General features: G+C 52.4%; 1 protein-coding gene across 15 annotated transcripts in view; it reads left to right on the top strand.

Annotated features, from left to right (window-relative positions):
- The window catches only part of MACF1 (microtubule actin crosslinking factor 1), a 145,181-nt gene that overhangs the window by 79,761 nt on the left and 46,795 nt on the right, over positions 1-18,625 (top strand). For all 15 annotated transcript variants that reach the window (XM_063418751.1, XM_063418753.1, XM_063418752.1 and 12 more), the window contains 8 exons: positions 369-525; positions 1,176-1,293; positions 2,542-2,604; positions 4,582-4,829; positions 5,301-5,430; positions 6,245-6,444; positions 8,354-8,849; positions 9,441-10,912. In XM_063418751.1, the coding sequence (XP_063274821.1) occupies positions 369-525; positions 1,176-1,293; positions 2,542-2,604; positions 4,582-4,829; positions 5,301-5,430; positions 6,245-6,444; positions 8,354-8,849; positions 9,441-10,912 (2,884 nt within the window). The remainder of the gene's footprint in view (positions 1-368; positions 526-1,175; positions 1,294-2,541; positions 2,605-4,581; positions 4,830-5,300; positions 5,431-6,244; positions 6,445-8,353; positions 8,850-9,440; positions 10,913-18,625) is intronic.

Raw genomic sequence — 18,625 nt, 5'->3', positions numbered from 1 at the left:
AGGAGGGGCAGCACAGGCTGGGCTCCCCCAGGGACGCAGGTGCCCGGGTGGACCCGGCATGAATGAGCCCTGTCTTCCCAAAAATGTCACTTTTCCCTGGACAAAGAGCCCGGGCAGGCTGGCAGTGGTGATCCCATGGCACCACTGGGGTGCCCAAAAGTGCCACCAGCCAGGATTTGAGGGGCTCAGCAGCACTGAGGGGCTGGCACTGGCTGCACCCCATTTTGTGCTGTTCCCTGGCAACATCTAATAATAATAATAATAATTTAAAAAGCAGCTCCTAGAGACAAAACCGTGCTGCATTCAGGAGGGGGTAATTGCAAGGCAGAGCACGAGCTCTGACTCTCCAAAACCTTTTCAACTCCCAGGGAAAAGGATGCATCGTCCTGCCAGGAGCAACTGGACGAGTTTCGGAATCTGGTTGGCGCCGTGAGGAAGTGGCTGAGGGAGAGCGAAGGCAAAATTCCACCTGCCGAGACCTCCCTGGGCACCCAGGAGCTGCAGCAGCGCAGGCAGCAGATCCAGGTGGGTCAGGGGAGCTGGAATCAGACTGGGATGTGAAGGAAATCCCAGCAGGCAGAGGCCTGGGAGGTGTTTTAGGGTCTCAGGAATCCTCAGTGCACTCGCAGAGCGGGGAGCAGTGTGAGAGGTTTCCTGAGTGGGAGACCCGAGCACACTGGGGTTTTTCCAGGATTTCCTGAGCACACTGGGGTTTTTCCAAGTTTCCCAAGCACACTGGGGTTTTTCCAGGATTTCCTGAGCACACTGGGGTTTTTCCAAGTGTTTCCTGTGGTAGGTGTGGAGGGTGGCCTCCTGTCACCCAAGCCCCCGCTGCTCTCCAGCTCGGGGAGGTGACAAATGGGGACAAGCCCGGGGTTTGACTCAGAGGCAGAGCAGCTCCGCTGAGTCACCCGCAGCCCCCTCGGGGATGGGCTCACAGGGAGGAGGAGGAGGAGGGATGTCCCCGGAATGGTGGGAGGAGAAGGTTCCCTTCAGCAGACCCATGAGTGGGGAAGAGCTTTTTGCTGTTTGATTCCCCCCTGGCAAAAATCAACATGTCACACGCGTTCCCCTGGGTGCTGTGTCCCGGTGTCACCCCAGAGGGGACAGGAGAGGAGGGAAGGGCTGTGGCAGGGCGAGCGTGGCCTCCAACCCCAAACTTTGCTTTTGAGCAGGATCTCCTCGAGGAATGGAAGGAAAAGGGGCCCCAGGTGGAGGAGATTGGCCGCAGAGGGACCCTCCTGGAGAACCTGATCGTGGAGATCACGGCCCCCAACACCCCGCCCAAGGCAGGTGAGTTGTGGCCGACGCTCCTGAGGACAACTCTGCTGTCACCACTGCATCTTCCCTGAGCCTGCCTTGAGCAAAAAATGGGATTATTTCCCCTTTTAACCAAATTCAGAGGGCCTGTGGTGATCTGAGTACTGTGGGGCTCAGCCCAGTGGTTGAGTCGCTGGTGCTCATTGCTTTAATGCATCATTCTAACTTGGCTTAATTAACTGTAGCCTAACGAGCTTTGCATTGCCCTGTGTTTGCTGTGGGGACACATATCACTCTCTGATAGAGCTCGGGAGCTCATGGAAGTGGCTCCTGCTCTCTCCTGGTGATGTTCTTCAGCCTCCCGAGGGCTGGAGTTGTTTTAATCACCCTCCAGCATTTGGGTTTCATATCTGGATGACATTTGGGGCTGCGATAGGCAGATGTGATTTACTGGTCTCCCTTTTGGCTTCGAGTCTGTGAGGCAATGAGATTATGTCTGGTTCATTTGGAAACCAGCTCAAAGATGTCTTCCAGCTTGTGAGAACAAGTCCCTGGACTCTCATCACTGATGGGAATTTATGGGAATTCACAGTCTGGATGTGTTTGTTAGGATTAAGTTCATGAGGAGTTCTTTGGGAAACCATCAGAAGTGAGGAGAGGCTTGTGGGTGGCCAAAGGTGCAGCCTCTTATGTCCATGGAAGCTTTAAAAGATGTGGTTAGAAAAGAGAGACTTGCCTGAAAATGTGAATCTCCCTCTGGTTGTGACATTTGGTGTCCAGAGGAGGGACACCAGTGCATCCTGAATCTCTGGGCAAAGAGAGCATAGACACAGGGCTGGTTTGAATAGTTTCATTCAGTAAAAAAGGAGGATATAGGGGATTTAATCCCTTCATGGAAGGCATTCAGCAGTTTTATTGGGTATAATTCACAAAATCCTGCTCAGGGTAGCAACTTCCCAGGCATGGCAGGACACCTGTGGTCCCCAGTATTGCAGGAGCCACATTATCCCTGCTCTCTGGGTGATGTTGGGGTGCTGGGAGAGCTGCCCAGCTCCAGAAGCTCCAGAAAGGCAGGAGCAGCTCCAGGAAAGTGAGGGGAGCAGGAGGAGGAGAGATAAAGGGGCTCCAAACCAAATTAATGCCCAGTGTTGGGTGGTGGAGATGCTGCATCAGTGCTTGGTCATCCCTGTCATGCAGCAGCCACTTGTCACCTGCTGTCTGCATCCCTGACACTTCTGTCTTGTCCCTCTTGTCCCTCTTGTCCCTGTCCCCTCTGCCCAGGTGCCACTCTGCCCACTCCAGGAGGCTCAGGGGGCAGCGTGAACGGATACCACACGTGCAAAGGTGAGCTCTGCTCCCCCTGTCCCTGCTTTGTCCCTGCATTTCCATTCCCTGGGAATACAAACCTCAGTGTGACACCCCCAGAATCCCGGGAGAAGGGAAATGAACTTGGCAATGGGTTGGGAATTCTCAGGAGGGTGGAGGTCGGGCTGAAGGATGGAGAGGGGCAGCCCTGGGGAGTGACAGAACCCTGACACCTCCTCAGGTGGTGTCAGGAGCCGATAAATGGGAGATCATTTTAAGGCCTGCAATTCAATTTATTGGTCCTGCGGGATTATAACAGCATCCAACCCTCCAGTTTGAAGAGCAATTTTAATTATTGCCCGTTATCTGCTGTTGGTTCGGCAGTTTAACGAGGTAATAGGTGCATAAAAATGACTTCATATCTCGGTGCCAAATTATTTAACCTTGTGTTAGCAGTGGTTTATGAAAAGGGGGCTCAGCTTGCATCAAGCTCACAAAGAGAGAGCTTTGTAAAGAGTCAAAGGGCACGGGGGGGACAAGTGGCAAATGTATGCACACATCCTGTTTTATCACATACCTGATAGTTAAAGTCTCTCATAACTGACTGATGTGTGTTGCACAAACTACTCCCAGCTGTCTAAGAGTTATGGACTTCAAAAATAAATAGTGTGTGCCATTTTGTGAATAAACCCCATTTATATTGCAAATACTAAACTGTAATAATGGCTTAACGGTACAAGAAGGCCTGATCTTTCTAAACCACAATTCCTTTTATGCTTTATGCACGCGTGCTGTTTTATCACGTATGCTGAAAATTACCTTTGATAGTATAAAATACTATATTTAATAATAATTTAATATATTTAATAATAATAATTTAATTATTTGATCAAATTAATTAAATTTAATTAATAAATATTAAATAAATTAATTAAATAATAAATAATAAATTAAACAATAAATCATAAATAATTTATTAATATTAATATTTATTAATAAATAATGAACTAAATAAATTAATTTAATAAATATTAAATAAATAATTAAATAAATTGATTATTAATTACATTAAATTAATTAAATGACTAATAAATAATGAATTAAATAATAAATAATAAATAATAAATAATTATATTAATTTATTAATATTACTATTTATTAATAAATAATAAATTAAATAAATAAGTTAAATTAATATTAAATAAACTAATTATTAATTTAATTAATTTAATTTAATTATTTAATACATTTAATAATAATAATTTAATATATTTAATAATGCTAAATACTGGTAGTATTTAAATACTCTCCCCCGTGGCAGGAGAGGTGAGGATGATGCGACAGCGGGGTGGGCACAGCAGGGTGGGCACAGCAGGGTGGGCACAGCAGGGTGGGCACAGCGGGGTCTCCTCTTCCTCACCTCGGCTGCCTGGGGCTGGGTCAGAGCCTGGCAGCCCTGGCTGGGGGCCGTGGGGGCCTTTGATAGTATTTAAATACTGGTAGTATTTAAATACTGGTAGTATTTAAATTAAATACTGGTAGTATTTAAACACTCTCCCCCATGGCAGGAGAGGTGAGGATGATGCGACAGCGGGGTGGGCACAGCAGGATGGGCACAGCAGGGTGGGCACAGCGGGGTCTCCTGCTCCCCACCTCGGCTGCCTGGGGCTGGGTGAGAGCCTGGCAGGCCTGGCTGGGGGCCGTGGGGGCCTTTGATAGTATTTAAATACTGGTAGTATTTAAATACTGGTAGTATTTAAATTAAATACTGGTAATATTTAAATACTCTCCCCCGTGGCAGGAGAGGTGAGGATGATGCGACGTCGCTGCGCAGGCGGGGTGGGCACAGCGGGGTGGGCACAGCGGGGTGGGCACAGCAGGGTGGGCACGGCAGGGTGGGCACAGCGGGGTCTCCTGCTCCCCACCTCGGCTGCCTGGGGCTGGGTGAGAGCCTGGCAGGCCTGGCTGGGCGCCGTGGGCAGTGCTGCTGACCCCGGGGCGCTGTTTTGGGCGCAGATCTGACGGAGATCCAGTGCGACGCGGCCGAGGTGAGCCGGCGGTACCAGGCGCTGGGCGCGGCGCTGCGGGAGCGCCTGCAGCAGCTCTCGGACATGCTGCAGGCCATGCAGGAGGTGCAGGACCAGGCCAGCTCCATGCTCAGGTGGCTGGAGTCCAAGGAACGGGCGCTGTCCGAGCTGGAGGCCTCCTCCTCCTCCTCGCCCACCAAGACGGAGACGATGAGAGCTCAGGCTGAGCACAACAAGGTGAACGTCTCTTCCTGGGATTCTGGGATCACAAAGGGACCTTTAAAGATTCCACCCCTCTGCTCTGCATCTCCCAAAGATGTGTTTTATTGCACAGAGTTAGCCATGGGGGTTTGCTCTGAGTTAAAGAAGGGCATTCCCAGATGAGGAATTCCAGGCAGATCCACGGAGCAGCCGCCCAAAGTTCCCCTTTGCTTTTAGACCTGTTGATGTCAGGCTGGTGGAAAAGGAGATTATTTGGAGTCCTTGCTGCTGGGTCACTCCAGCTTCTCCTGGAAAGCGATTCCCAGCCTTTCCCTGCACTTGCCCTTTCCCTTGCCCCCCAAGTTAGCTCACAATATTGTTAAAAAATTGATTTAATTAAAGAGCAAAGAATACGAATTATCCAGCTCCAGCTTGTAGCATCCCTTCATTCCTACTCAGAGATTCTTTCGCCCTGTATCTCACAAAGTTCAAATCATTCTTTCCCAGGCATTTCTGGCTGAATTGGAACAGAATTCTGGGAAGATCCAGAAGGTAAAGGAAGCACTTTCTGGCTTGCTGGAGAAATATCCAGATTCCCCAGAAGCAGCGAACTGGAAGAAGATGCAGGAAGACCTGAGTAAGTGCCTGAAGCATTAATGAGGCTTCTGTCTGCAAACATCACGTTAGAGGTGGTTCAGGAGTGTGGGGCGATCCCAAAGTCACGCTAGAGCAGAGTCACTTCTAATTAAAATTCAGTAAATAGCAAACCTATCTCTGGGCTGTCTGGTGTGGAAGGTGTTCCTGAGATGAGCACTGTCGTGATTAATGAAATCTCTGTGATGGATGTGGATTTTAAAGGATTGCCACCTTAAATTGCTTCTTAAAAAAAAAAAAAAAAAAAAAGGGGGGGAGAAAAATGTGTTAGCGGCACAGGTTGATTATTTTGATTAAAAGCTTCACTGCTTGATATAAAATTCTAGTCATTAGTGAGGCTATCCTAGGTAATTAAGTGTTGACTAAACAAGGCTGTGTGTTCAAAAAGAAGCCCAGAGATTCCCTTCTTTGAAGCAGCAGGAAGGTGTTGACTCCTCCAGGAGCCCTGAGTGTGTCTAAGGATGGGCACACATGAGAATATCCTCATTTATCAGGCCAGGGAGGTGAGATGGCTCACCCAAGGTCAGCCCAGCTCATGGCAGTGGTGACTACAGCACAGAAATCCTGCTTGCAATATTTTCTAGAAGCTTCCAGACCACGGAGCCCCTAGGTTTGGGTGCTGAGTTATTAGATGGAGAGCAGAAAGGCTTTATTAAAGGAAAGCCACACAAGTTTTGTTGCAAAACAAAGATTCCCTCATTGGGAAAACCATGGAGAGAGGAAAATAACCTTGGTGAGGGATGGCTGGGCTGGCCAGGAGCTTGAGCACGGCCAACAAGAGCTGGTGCTTCATTCAGACTGCAGGTGGGAGAGGGCCAGCCAGGCCACGGCAGCGCGGCAGCAGAAGCTGGAGGAGTCGGCGACGCAGCTGGCCACGTTCCAGGCTGCTGAGGCCCAGCTCAGGCCCTGGCTCATGGAGAAGGAGCTGATGATGAGCGTGCTGGGGCCCCTCTCCATCGACCCCAACATGCTGGGGGCTCAGAAGCAGCAGGTCCAGGTGAGAGGGGGGTTTGTGTCTTTGTGGTGGGGGCGCAGGATGGAGGGAATGTCTCGTCCGGGAGGGAGGTGGCCCTTGTTGTGAGCACTGTGGAGTGCTCAGGGACCTCCTGGCTCCTCTTCCAAGTCCTCCAAACCCCCTCTCCATCAACCCCAACATCCTGAATGCTCAGAAGCAGCAGGTCCGGGTGAGAGGGGGGGTTTGTGTCTTTGTGGTGGGGGCTCAGGATGGAGGGAATGTCTCATCCAGGAGGGAGATGGACATTGCTGTGCTTGTTGTGCTTGTTGTGAGCACTGTGGTGTGCAGTGAGTTCTCACGGACCTCCTGGCTCCTCTTCCAAGTCCTCCAAACCCCCCTCTCCATCCACCCCAACATCCTGGACGCTCAGAAGCAGCAGGTCCAGATGAGAGGGGGGTTTTGTCTTCATGGTGGGGGCTCAGGATGGAGGGAACATCTCATCCAGGAGGGAGGTAGATGTTGCTGTATTTGTTGTGAGCACTGTGGTGTGCAGTGAGCGCTCAGGGACCTCCTGGCTCCTCTTCAAGTCCTCCAAACCCCCCTCTCCATCAACCCCAACATTCTGAGTGCTGAGAAGCAGCAGGTTCAGGTGAGAGGGGCTTTGTGTCTTTGTGGTGGAGGCTCAGGATGGAGGGAATGTCTCATCCAGGAGGGAGATGGACATTGCTGTGCTTGATTTGTGAGCACTGTGGAGTGCTCAGGGACCTCCTGGCTCCTCTTCCAAGTCCTCCAAACCCCCTTCTCCATCAACCCCAACATCCTGAATGCTCAGAAGCAGCAGGTCTGGGTGAGAGGGGGTTTTTGTCTTCATGGTGGGGGCTCAGGATGGAGGGAACATCTCATCCAGGAGGGAGATGGACATTGCTGTGCTTGTTGTGAGCACTGTGGTGTGCACTGAGTCCTCACGGACCTCCTGGCTCCTCTTCCAAGTCCTCCAAACCCCCTCTCCATCAGCCCCAACATCCTAAGTGCTCAGAAGCAGCAGGTCCAGGTGAGGGGGGGGTTTGTGTCTTTGTGGTGGGGGCGCAGGATGGAGGGAATGTCTCATCCAGGAGGGAGGTAGATGTTGCTGTGCTTGTTGTGAGCACTGTGGTGTGCACTGAGTGCTCAGAGACCTCCTGGCTCCTCTTCCAAGTCCTCCAAACCCCCCTCTCCATCAACCCCAACATCCTGAATGCTCAGAAGCAGCAGGTCCGGGTGAGAGGGGGGTTTTGTCTTCATGGTGGGGGCTCAGGATGGAGGGAATGTCTTGTCCAGGAGGAAGGGAGATGGACATTGCTGTGCTTGTGAGCACTGTGGTGTGCACTGAGTGCTCAGAGACCTCCTGGCTCCTCTTCCAAGTCCTCCAAACCCCGCTGAGCCCAAACTGCTGTGAGTAACTTGCAGAGGGTGCAGTGCTCAGCTCCCTCCCCGCGCTGGATTGACTCACCAGTGAATCACTTGGCCCCTCTTGGAGAGTGGAATTGCTTTAAACAAGGGCTGTGCTGACGCTCTGCAGGACTTGCTAATGCTGCCCCTGTGCCTGCCAGCCTGGCCCTTCCATCCCTCCTGCTTCCAAATCGTAACATGGCTGTAACCAGCCACATCACGGAGCAAAAAAAAGCCCCAGTGGAGATAATTAGATTTTCATCTCATCTAAGTGGTTTATGCTCCATTACAAGACAAATAAGAGGGACAGCAAAGTGCTGGGGTCACAGACCCCTCCCAGCTTTTTAACTTCCAAGGTCACAGTAAATCCTGGGCTACCCAGCCCAACTTCTGTGCCACCCCAGGACCTGTTCCTGCTGATTCCATGGGCTGGATAAAGCCCCTGGAGGTCTGGTTTGTTTTGCCTGTGTGTACTCGGAGCTGTCAATTTTACACAAACATTTTTATTTTATTTCTGTCCCAGTTTATGCTGAAGGAATTCGAAGCTCGCCGACAGCAGCACGAGCAGCTCAACCAGGCAGCCCAGAGCATCCTGAGTGGCCCTGGAGATGTTTCTCCATCCACCAGCCAGGTGCAGGATGAGCTCCAAGGGGTCAACCAGAAATGGTCCGAGCTCACCGAGCGCCTCAACTCCCGCTCCAGCCAGATCGACCAAGCCATAGTGAAGAGCACCCAGTACCAGGAGCTTCTGCAGGGCCTCTCAGAGAAGGTGAAGGCTGTTGGGCAGCGCCTGAGCAGCCAGTCTGCCATCAGCACCCAGCCTGACGCTGTCAAACAGCAGCTGGAGGAGACCAGCGAGATCCGCTCGGACCTGGAGCAGCTGGAAGAGGAGATCTCGGAGGCTCAGACCCTCTGTGATGACCTCTCCGTGCTGATTGGGGAGCAGTACCTCAAGGATGAGCTGAGGAAACGTCTGGAGACGGTGGCACTTCCCCTCAAAGGGCTGGAAGATCTGGCAGGTGAGATAGAGGAGAAGCTGCTTAAGAGATGTTGGGATGTCAAGGTCCACCCTTGCTCTTTGCCCAAGGGCTCTCCCATCACTGGGTTTATGAAAACAATAGGGGAAGCACCATTTATCATTTTTTATGATAAAAAAATCATTAAAAATTTTATGTGGGACCAAGCATGGGAGAGTTCCAGCTCCAGAAATAGCTGAGCCTGGGGAGGGAGCAGAGGTGTTTTAGCCCCACTGGTGTGGCTCTTCACCAAGCACATGCTTGGGAAAAAAACCCCAACTGGTTCCTAAATTCAGATTGGGGCATGAAGAAGCCCCAGTGGCCACCCTCTGATGTTGAGGTCCATCCTCTGGCTTCTGAGACTTCTTACATTTAGAGACTGGTCAGGAGAGCTGAGACTTCTGCATCACCACTGCCTCTTACTACTTCAGAAATTTATGAATCAAGTGAGCAAAAAGGGCTGGTGATGCAATGGAAAGCTCCTTCCTGTTAATCAAAACACAGTTGGTGCATCTGAGATGATTTGAAATAATTGCACTCTGCTTATTTGATTTGAGCTTTAATTGTCACCGCGTAATCTCGTTGCCGTTGCAGCCGACCGGATGAACCGGCTGCAGACTGCGCTCGCCAGCTCCCAGCAGTTCCAGCACATGTTTGATGAACTCAGGACCTGGCTGGATGACAAAAGGTGCCAGCAAGCCCAGAGCCAACCCATCTCTGCCAAACTGGACAGGCTGCAGAGCCAAATCCAGGAGCAGGAAGAGTTCCAGAAGAGCCTCAACCAACACAGCGGCTCCTACGAGATGATTGTGGCCGAGGGAGAGTCTCTGCTGCTTTCGGTCCAGCCTGGGGAGGAGAAGACCACTCTGCAGAACCAGCTGGTCAGCCTGAAGACACACTGGGAGGAGCTCAGCAAGCAGGCTGCAGACAGGCACGCCAAGCTCAAGGACTGCTTGCAGAAAGCTCAGAAGTACCAGCGGCACGCCGACGACCTCCTGCCCTGGGTGGAGGACTGCAAGGCGAGGATGGCAGAGCTGGAGGTGACCCTGGATCCAGTGCAGCTGGAGGCCACTCTTCTGAGGTCCAAGGCCATGCTGAGTGACGTGGAGAAGCGCCGGTCCCTGCTGGAGATGCTCAACAGTGCTGCTGACATCCTGACCGACGCTTCCCAGGCGGATGAGGATGAAATCCGGGATGAGAAGGCCGGCATCAACCAGAAGATGGATGCCATCACAGAGGAGCTGCAAACCAAGACTGGCTCCATTGAAGAAATGTCCCAGAGGCTCAAGGAGTTCCAGGAGAGCTTCAAGAACATCGAGAAGAAGCTGGAAGGGGCGAAGCACCAGCTGGAGATCTACGATGCCCTGGGGCCGCAAGCCTGCAGCAACAAGAATTTGGAGAAGCTCAGGGCACAGCAGGAGGTGCTGCAGGCCCTGGAGCCACAAGTGGATTATCTGAAAAACCTCACTCGAGGTCTGGTGGAAGACGCTCCGGCCGGATCCGACTGCTCCCAGCTGCTGAGCCAAGCCGAGGTGGCCCAGCAGGACTTCCAGGCCGTGAAGCAGCGAGTCAACGACTGCTGCTCCCTGATGGAAAACAAACTGGAAGGCATCGGCCAGTTCAGCAGCAGGGTGAGGGAGATGTTCTCGCAGCTGGCGGATCTGGATGACGAGCTGGACAGCATGGGCCCCATCGGGAGAGACTCCGACAGCCTCCAGTCTCAGGCCGAGGACGTGCGCGCCTTCCTGGGCAGGCTGCACCGCCTGCGGGGCGACATCGACGCCTCCGAGGGCGAGTGCAGGAGGATGCTGGAGGACGAGGGCAGCCCCGACCTGCTGGGGCTGAAGAGGGAGCTGGAGACGCTGAGCAAGCAGTGCAGCAAGCTGACAGAGAGGGGCAGGGGCCGGCAGGAGCAGGTGGAGACCACGCTGGCCCGCGTCGAGGACTTCTACGGCCGCCTCAAGGAGCTCAGCCACATGACGGCAGCGGCCGAGGAGAGCGAGGCCTTGCAGTGGGTGGTGGGGACAGAGGTGGAAACCATCAACCAGCAGCTGGCAGACTTCAAGGTGAGCTTGATTCCGTAACGGTTTGACGCCTTTTATTTTATTTTTTTTTTTTTTTTTAAGTGGTTTCTCGGCGTTGCGGGTTTTCGAGGCGCGGCGTCGTCGCTGTTTGTGAGTGGGTTTGCACTGAAATAGCCTCGCTCTGCAGGATGTGTAATCCTGCTGGTGAACTTGATAGTCCGTGGTGAAAAGGTGTGGAAAGATTCCGGGGTTGGCAGGAAAATCCTTGTTCCTCCTGGTGATGTGTGATGTCGGCGTGCCAGCGCCTCGTGGGCTGGTAGAGGTGGGTGGCATTTAGATTTTGGGGGAGGAAGGGAGAGGTTTGAGTCCACCTGAGCTGTGAATTTGCACCGTTTGAGAGTCTAGCCCAGACCAGATCGTCCTGTAGGTCTGGCTCTGCCTGGCCCACTGTTCCTGGTTGTTGTTCACTCCATCTGGGTCACACATTTATGTCCATTTTGGGATCCTTGGGTACAGAAAGAGCCACAGATAAACTGTGAGACAAGGAGTGCACCCAGGAAATAAAACCAAGGTGAAGTTTTATGTGGGCTGTTCACATTTCCAGCAAGGAGCTGATGGAGACCTTCAAGACTTGAGAGAGGGAACAGCCAGAGTGTGTTTGATATATTTTTATACAGTATTATGATGTTGGGTCATGCTGTTACACTACATTAATTATATTAACACGGCTTAGAAATTCTCTCGCTGTGAAACTCCTGTTCCTGATGTGCTCTGGAGTTGATGATTGGGCTGATTTACATCTGGCTGCTCGTTTCCTGGTGTTAATGGGGGGGTGGGAGGGAGAGGCAGCTTTACAGCCATTTACTTTTCATCTCATGGCTAATTGATCCCGTTCCACCACTTGAGCAGCTCTGCGAAACCTTCACCAGGGCAAGGTGTTTCTGGTTTGGGCTTTGCCTATCCAAAACAAAAAGAGCTGAAGTGTATTTACGGGACAAATTCAGCCTCACCTGATGGTGTTGCTTGTGTTGGGCAGTTTGCTTTGAGCTGATGAGAAGGATTTCAATCCATCATTAAACACCACAGAGTCACTTGGAACAAATATATCCAAAAAGGAGATTTGAGTCCTTAAAATCAGTGAACCTTTCCTGCAGAACAGGGGATTATTCCTGGCTGAGCAGCTCTCATTAGGAGCGATGACAAAACCCAGACTGGGCAGGAGGAGCTTAACCCACCGTGGGCTTTGCACGTGGTCCTCGGCTCAGTGACCTTGGGTGTCACAGTGGACACGAAAAGAACCACACGGGGACACGCTGGTGAGCGAAGCAGGAAAAAGGGACGAGTTTATTTACAAAACTCAGTTTTATACATTTCCTATGGTGCCTATGGATTGGAGGATGGAATTCTACCCCTCAATCTACATTGGTCAAGCCAACTGTTAATTACCTTTCTCTTCCCACCTAGAAATAGGTAAACAGTGAAAGATAGTTAGCAAAATATGGCCAGTGTTTATAGTAGAAAGTGTGATAAGGTGAAATTTCTGACTCCAATATGAAGAACATTACAGAAGGCTTAAAAAAGTCTTCAAAACCAGGGTGACACTTGGGGGTGACCCTTTGGGGCGTGGGTGACCTGAGCTCAGGGGGTTTGGGGCTCTGGGGTGTCCTCACCAAGAGCCTTTCGTTGGCCAACGTGGAGCAGCTTTGTGGGTGGGAAAGCGAAAGCTGCAGCAGTGGTGGGAAGGTTTTGCTGTGTAATGGTTGGGAATGGAATGGGGGAGAAGCAGGAGTGGAGGATGGAGCAATCGTGGTTGGAGCATTCCTTCATTCCCCCTCCCCTCTGTTCCTCCTGTGTGCGCTTCATCCCCAGGGGTTTCTGCACAAATCCTAAAGGTCACGGAGCTGATCTTGGCAAAGCTTCACCTTCTGCTCCTATCTAAGGGAAATGCAATCCCAGATTTTGGTCTGCAGGTGGAAGGGCATCAGCAGAGGCTGGAGGAGAGCTGTGGAAACGCCTGGCTCATGCTCTGTGGGGAGCTCGGGGCGCTTCTCCTGCTTGCGCCAGGCTTTTATTTCCCAATAAATTCTCTCTCGAAGACAACATCACAACTCTTGCTCTCCTTGGACAGCAAACCAGGGGCGTGCCCGGAGTGTCCTGGTGGAGCAGAGGAGCTCCTCAGTCTGGCAGTGCCCCGGGGGGAGGATGGAGTGAGGGATGGGGTGACGGGGGCTCCCCGGGAGCGGTCGCGCTCTGTCTGTCCAGAAGGCTCAAATGCAGGCAGATATTATGTCTTAAGGCATTAATTTTAATGAACATCTGTGTAAATGAGATGCAAATCAGGCACGGCCCCGGGGCTCCAGGCAAGTTGCCAACGGAGCCCTGACAAAGGTGGGCACTTCTGGACCCATTGTGTCCGGATTTTAATAAAGAAGATACATTGAAAGCTCTGGTGGAGGCTGGGAACGGATGGCTTTGGAAACAGCTCATATTTGAAGCTTCCCATGTATTTTTCTTTTCCCTTTTCTTTCCCCTAAAGGCCACAACCTCCTTAACTTTTGGAAAGCTGCCATTTGTGCATTTCCTCTCTCCCCTCCCCAGCCCCTTTCCCAGGTCACAGAGGGACTAATCCTGGCTTTGGGATGGATGAGCCCTCTCCCGCTCTAAGTTTTCCTCCTGGCCCGGTTCCTCCGAGGCAGGAGGTTGGGAAGCAGCTGTTGGATCGTGCTCAGGGGGGAGCTTTGTTTGCAGGAGGGGTTTTTGCCTCAGCGAGCGGATTTGATTTTGGGGACGGGTCCTCACCAGCTCCCATGGCCATCAGGAGCCAGGACAAGGATCCAGGGTGGAGCTGGAGTTCAGGGAGTGTGGGAAAACCAGGCAGGGACTGGTTGGTTGTAGCAGGATTGCAAGAAACCCCATCTGGAGGAGATTTTTAAGGGGTCATCGAATTCAGCCCCGAGTTTTCTGGTGAGATCAAGTGCAGCTGAAAAGCATTTCTGTGGTTTGGAGCCTGTGCTTATATGGACATCCCCATGGATCGCCTCGGATCCAGCTGTGCCACAGAAGAAATAACGTGGGTTTAGCTCATGTTGAGCTGTCAGAGCAAAGGAACCTCATCTTTAACTCCTGATCTCCAGCAGGAGTTTAACCCAAGTGCCTCTCGTTCCATTGCTGCCTCTTTTTGTGTAAAAAGGTGCTAAAAGTCAGGAGAATCTTTGTCCTGAGCTTCACACAGCCCAGTTGGGCTTTTCAGCACGAGGGACAAGTGCCAGGCACCAGCAAGAGCTGCTCGTAGGAGTTTCTAGGCTGGGGCACTTCTTCCCCCTCCACTGTCTCTGCTGTCAGCTCAGGTTTCTCAAAGCTTACGCTGATATTAAATTTTAATGACTGGAATCAAATGAGCTACAGTTGAGATGTTTCTAAACATAACAGCTCTGTGGATTCAGTTTGGCAAACAGCAGAATTCCCCAGGGAAATGATTCCCCAGGGAAATGATTCCCCAGGTACAGATGAGACAGGGGGGTCACTCACATGAAGGCATGGGGGGGTTTCTGCATTGCTTTGTCTCCATCATCAGCAAGCCCTGATCAGTTGGGTGACCCTAATTGAGAACTCTTCACCCCAAAAATCATGAAATTAATGGGATAAAGCTTGTGCTGCTCAGTGCAAGTGGTTCATTCTCCTTTACACGCTGAAGGGTGAGGTTTGCTGGCTGGGAGCAGAGGTGCCAGAAAGCCTCAGGCATGGGTTTGTCCTGTCTGGCCAAAAAGCTCCGTGGCCCAGGCTGATGGGATCAAATCCTTGGGTGTTTTGGGGCAGACATCTGTGCTGGGGTAGCTTGGCCTCCTGGCTGAGCAACCTTAAGCCTGGCTTTTGTTTATCTTTTACACAGTGGATTTGGAGCTTGGGTTTCAGAGCGTGGCTTGTGCTTGGCGTTGGCAGTTCTGATGTGGGACCCTCTTTGACTCACGGGGTTGTTTTTGGACAAACTCTTCATTTCACCTACGAGGCACAGCGTTGATGCTCAGCCCTGGATCTGCTGGCAGGGAGTTTTGGGATCTGCTGGCAGGGAGTTTTGGGCTCTCTGCTCACAATGCTCAGGAGTGAAGGGTCCTGGTGCCTCTCCAGTCATGGAATCATGGAATGCTTTGGGTGAGAAGGGGCAGGGACACCTTCCACTCTCCCAGGTTGCTCCAAGCCCTTGAACTCCTCCAGGGATGGGGCAGCCACAGCTTCTGTGGGCATTTCCTCCAGCAAAGCATCTCAGCTGTGTCGTGCCAGGCTGCTTTGCTTTGCTTTGCTTTGCTTTGCTTTGCTGGGGACACTTTGTGTCCCCGTGAGGAAGATGAGAGCAGGATCAACCCCGCCTTCCTCCCGAGCTGTGCTCAAACACCCAGCGGGGATTTCTGGAGCGCTTCCCTCAAAATGAAAAAGCACCAGAGGATCACCCTCCCTTTGGGTGGGTGCAGGTGCAGTTGGTGAAGGGTGGGGACACCTGGTGACGTGTCTGTGCTTGGGCTGGTGGCTCCCGCTGTCCCCACAGCTGAGGCGGGCGGGTGGCGCAGGAATGCGGCGAGCCGGGACCTGTGCAGCTGGCACAGCCAGGCTGTTTATCCAGGCTCTGGCCTCCAGAGTTAATTAAACCCCACCCTGGGGAGGAGGCAGCAGCAGGAGGGGTCTCCTCCATCCAGCCTTGATGGCTTTGCAAGGCGGCGGAGGGAAGAGATGGGATTTTGGGGTCCTGCCTCTCCTCCTGGCATTTTTGGGGAGGTTTTTTGGAAGCTGGAGTTGCTCTGGCATTGCTGTGTCACAGCAATAAAGGTTTAATGCTGGATGATGAAGAGGGGGAGGGAGGATCCCTAGACAGCAATAACTGGAACCTCACTGCTTTATTTTAGAGTAGGTCAGGTCGGCCAGAGCCCGCGCAGCCGTGGTGCCTCCAGCACCCTTTGTCTGCTTCAATTAAAAAAAAAAAATAATCAGGAAAGAAATCCCGCGAGTGGTGATGCAGTGAGTGAGGCCCAAACCAGAATTACTCATCTGGCCATTCCAATGCCATCCTGACCCTGCTCCAGGTCCTGCCTGGGAGAAGGCAGCAGTCAGCCAGGGCTGGGGAGCCCACGCACGCTCCCGTGCCCTCCTCCTGCCCGGGGGGTGTCAGCTTCTCTCAGCACTTTATTTATGATTCGTAATTCCCCCAACCTTTCCAGCAGGGAGCTGACTCAAAGCAGTGTCACTGGTGCTTTGTGTCCCTGGGTTTGTCCCAGGTGCCACTGCCTGAGGGGGATGGTTTTGGAGAGGGGGCTGCCACTGATGTCACCTCATCGTGTCCCCTGCATGAGGCATTGATGTCAGAGGCAGGGAGGGATGGGGACATGGCTCCCCAGCATCCTGCAGTGTTTCACCGAGGGTATTTTGCAGGAGGATCAAAGTTTGGGATTCTCCCCAGAAGTTTTGGCCCTTTTAGGTTTGCAGCTCGTGCTCCTCAGTGGTCGCTGGGTGCATTTTGTGACCTTCCTTTGTAGGGTGATCTTGAGGGTCTTTTCCAACCTCAATCGTTTTGTGGTTCTCCCTGGGACTGTTAGCTCTGCTCCTGCCACTGCAGAGCTGCTCTTGAAGACCAGAGGATGGGTTTGGGTTGGAAAGGACCTTCAAGATCATCTCATTCCAACCCTCCTGAGGAGAGCAGAAGGGCAGAGAGGAAGAGCAGCATCCCATTTCAGGATTGAAGGGCTGGACTGGAGAGCAGGAGTGACTCCATGTGCTGATGGCACACGGTATTGACACTCAAACCTTTAATTTCTGGAGGCAGCAGGACAAATGATCCTTAGGCAGGACAAGTGATCACACAGGCGATGCCCCAGCACCCAGCCCACGCCTCCGGGGTGGCTTTTTTGGGCACTCCACACCCCACCAAACAGCCAAACCCCCGGCAGGTGGGCGAGGGGAGGTGGCTTTCTGAGAATGGGCTGTGGCAGGGAAGGGACACTCTGCCACTTGCTGTGCCCCAGCCTGGCCCAGGGTATTTTTAACCCTTCTGTGCCCCCGGAGGAATGCGTGAGGCTCCCGACAGTCGTGGGGTTGGGAGCAGCTGGGTGGGACTGGGCTGGGAGTGGGGACAGGCTGTGTGATGGTGTCTTCTCGTTGAACGCTTTCCAGACCTACTTAAAGTATCTCTGGCTTGTATTTTCAGCATCAGCAGCACAGGCAGAAATGCCTCCTCTCTGACAGCTGTTAAGCTGCCTTAAAGGCACCATCTCCCCTCGTTGGGGAAGGGGATGATAAATGGGGGGTGATAAGCACGGGCTGTGATGGGTGACAGAGCTGTCACCAAGCCTGGGGACACCAGCCCAAGCTGCAGAGCCCTGGAGATGCTGGGTGCATTCCCAACCTTGTGCTTGCACAAGAGGAGCACGAGTGGCCCTGGAAGCCTCCTGGCTCCTTGGGAGTGAATTTTAGCACAGGGGGAAGAGCAGCCGTACCCCTGGAGCTCCTCCTTGGCAGGGGGAATGCTGCTGGTTCACCAGCGAGCCACGGGTGGGCTGTGACCTTGACGTGTCAGCAGAGGCACAGGCGCTTCCCTGATCCTGAGAACAAGAGCAAATTGAGCCAGGAGTTGCTGAGATCAACCAAATCGTAGCGAGGCTTTTTTCTTTCTTTTTTTTTTTTTTTTTTTTTTTTCCCCTCCTCCTTTCCTTTTCTTTTCTTGACCGTGAAACAATCGGGCTGTGATCAAAAGGTGCCTTTCAGGAGCTGCCTTGGGTCAGTGCTCCAAAAGCCACCCACTTGCAGATGCTTTGGTGACCCTGCCACGTGTGAGATGGGCAGGAGGAATGTCCTTTCTCCGGAGCACTCGTTAGCTGGTGCTGCTGACACTTCACAGTGTTTCCAGGAGATACTAAAAATACCAGCTTTGCATAAGACCAGGAGAGCTGAGGATCCGAGGGAGGAGGAGATGGAAGCTTTTTGTCTGCAAGGGCTGAGCAGAGGAGGGGAGAGGAGCCGGGTCCTGGCAGGATGGAGCAGTGGAGGGGGGGATCTGTGGGGACATTTCCATCACCCACAGCATCCAAACCGGGTTTGGGAAGGGAGGGACTGTGGCCACTGGGTCTGGAGCGTGCAGGGAAGGACTCAGGCTTGGATTAGTCACTGCAGCCTTTCAGGAACAATTGCCAATTCTCCTGCCGAAGGAGTGGTGTAGATGTCTCCCATCCAGAGGATGCTCAGGGTGATAACACGCTTACCTCACTTCCTAAAGAGCCTCTGAACAGTTCATTAATCACCCCATCCCCGTTGTCCCCCTTTGCTCTGGGGAGCAGCTTCTGCAGCTCGTGGGCACTGGGGTTGGGAGTGAGATGCTGGCAGAGCCCAGGGTGCCTCAGTTTGCAGGGAAATGGAGCAGCTGAGGACAAAAATGGGAATTTCAGCAGCTCCAGCCTCCTGGCCACGGGGGCCCTGGCACGTGGCTCTACCTTTGTCTCACAGAGCCATCTCAGGTGGCTGCCAGGGAGTTTTGGGGCTCTCTGTGCTCCAAGATGGGGTTCCATGGGAACGCTGAGTGCTGTGGGGCTGTGCCTGAGCGCTGCTGTAACACGTGGGCTCCAGCCTTCGTTTGGAGAATTATTTATACCAACATCTATATTAGCTGCCTTGCAAGCGAGAGCGCTGCGGTGCAGCTCCTGCACTCTTGGAAGAACAAAATTAATTGAAATTTTTTGTTTTGTTTTGTTTTATGATGCACTGCAGCTGTGCATCCAA

The sequence above is a fragment of the Prinia subflava genome, chromosome 24 (assembly GCF_021018805.1).
Source record: "Prinia subflava isolate CZ2003 ecotype Zambia chromosome 24, Cam_Psub_1.2, whole genome shotgun sequence".
Lineage (NCBI taxonomy): Eukaryota > Metazoa > Chordata > Aves > Passeriformes > Cisticolidae > Prinia > Prinia subflava.
Note: the sequence above shows the minus strand (reverse complement) of the source record. Positions and strands in the feature narration are given on the sequence as shown.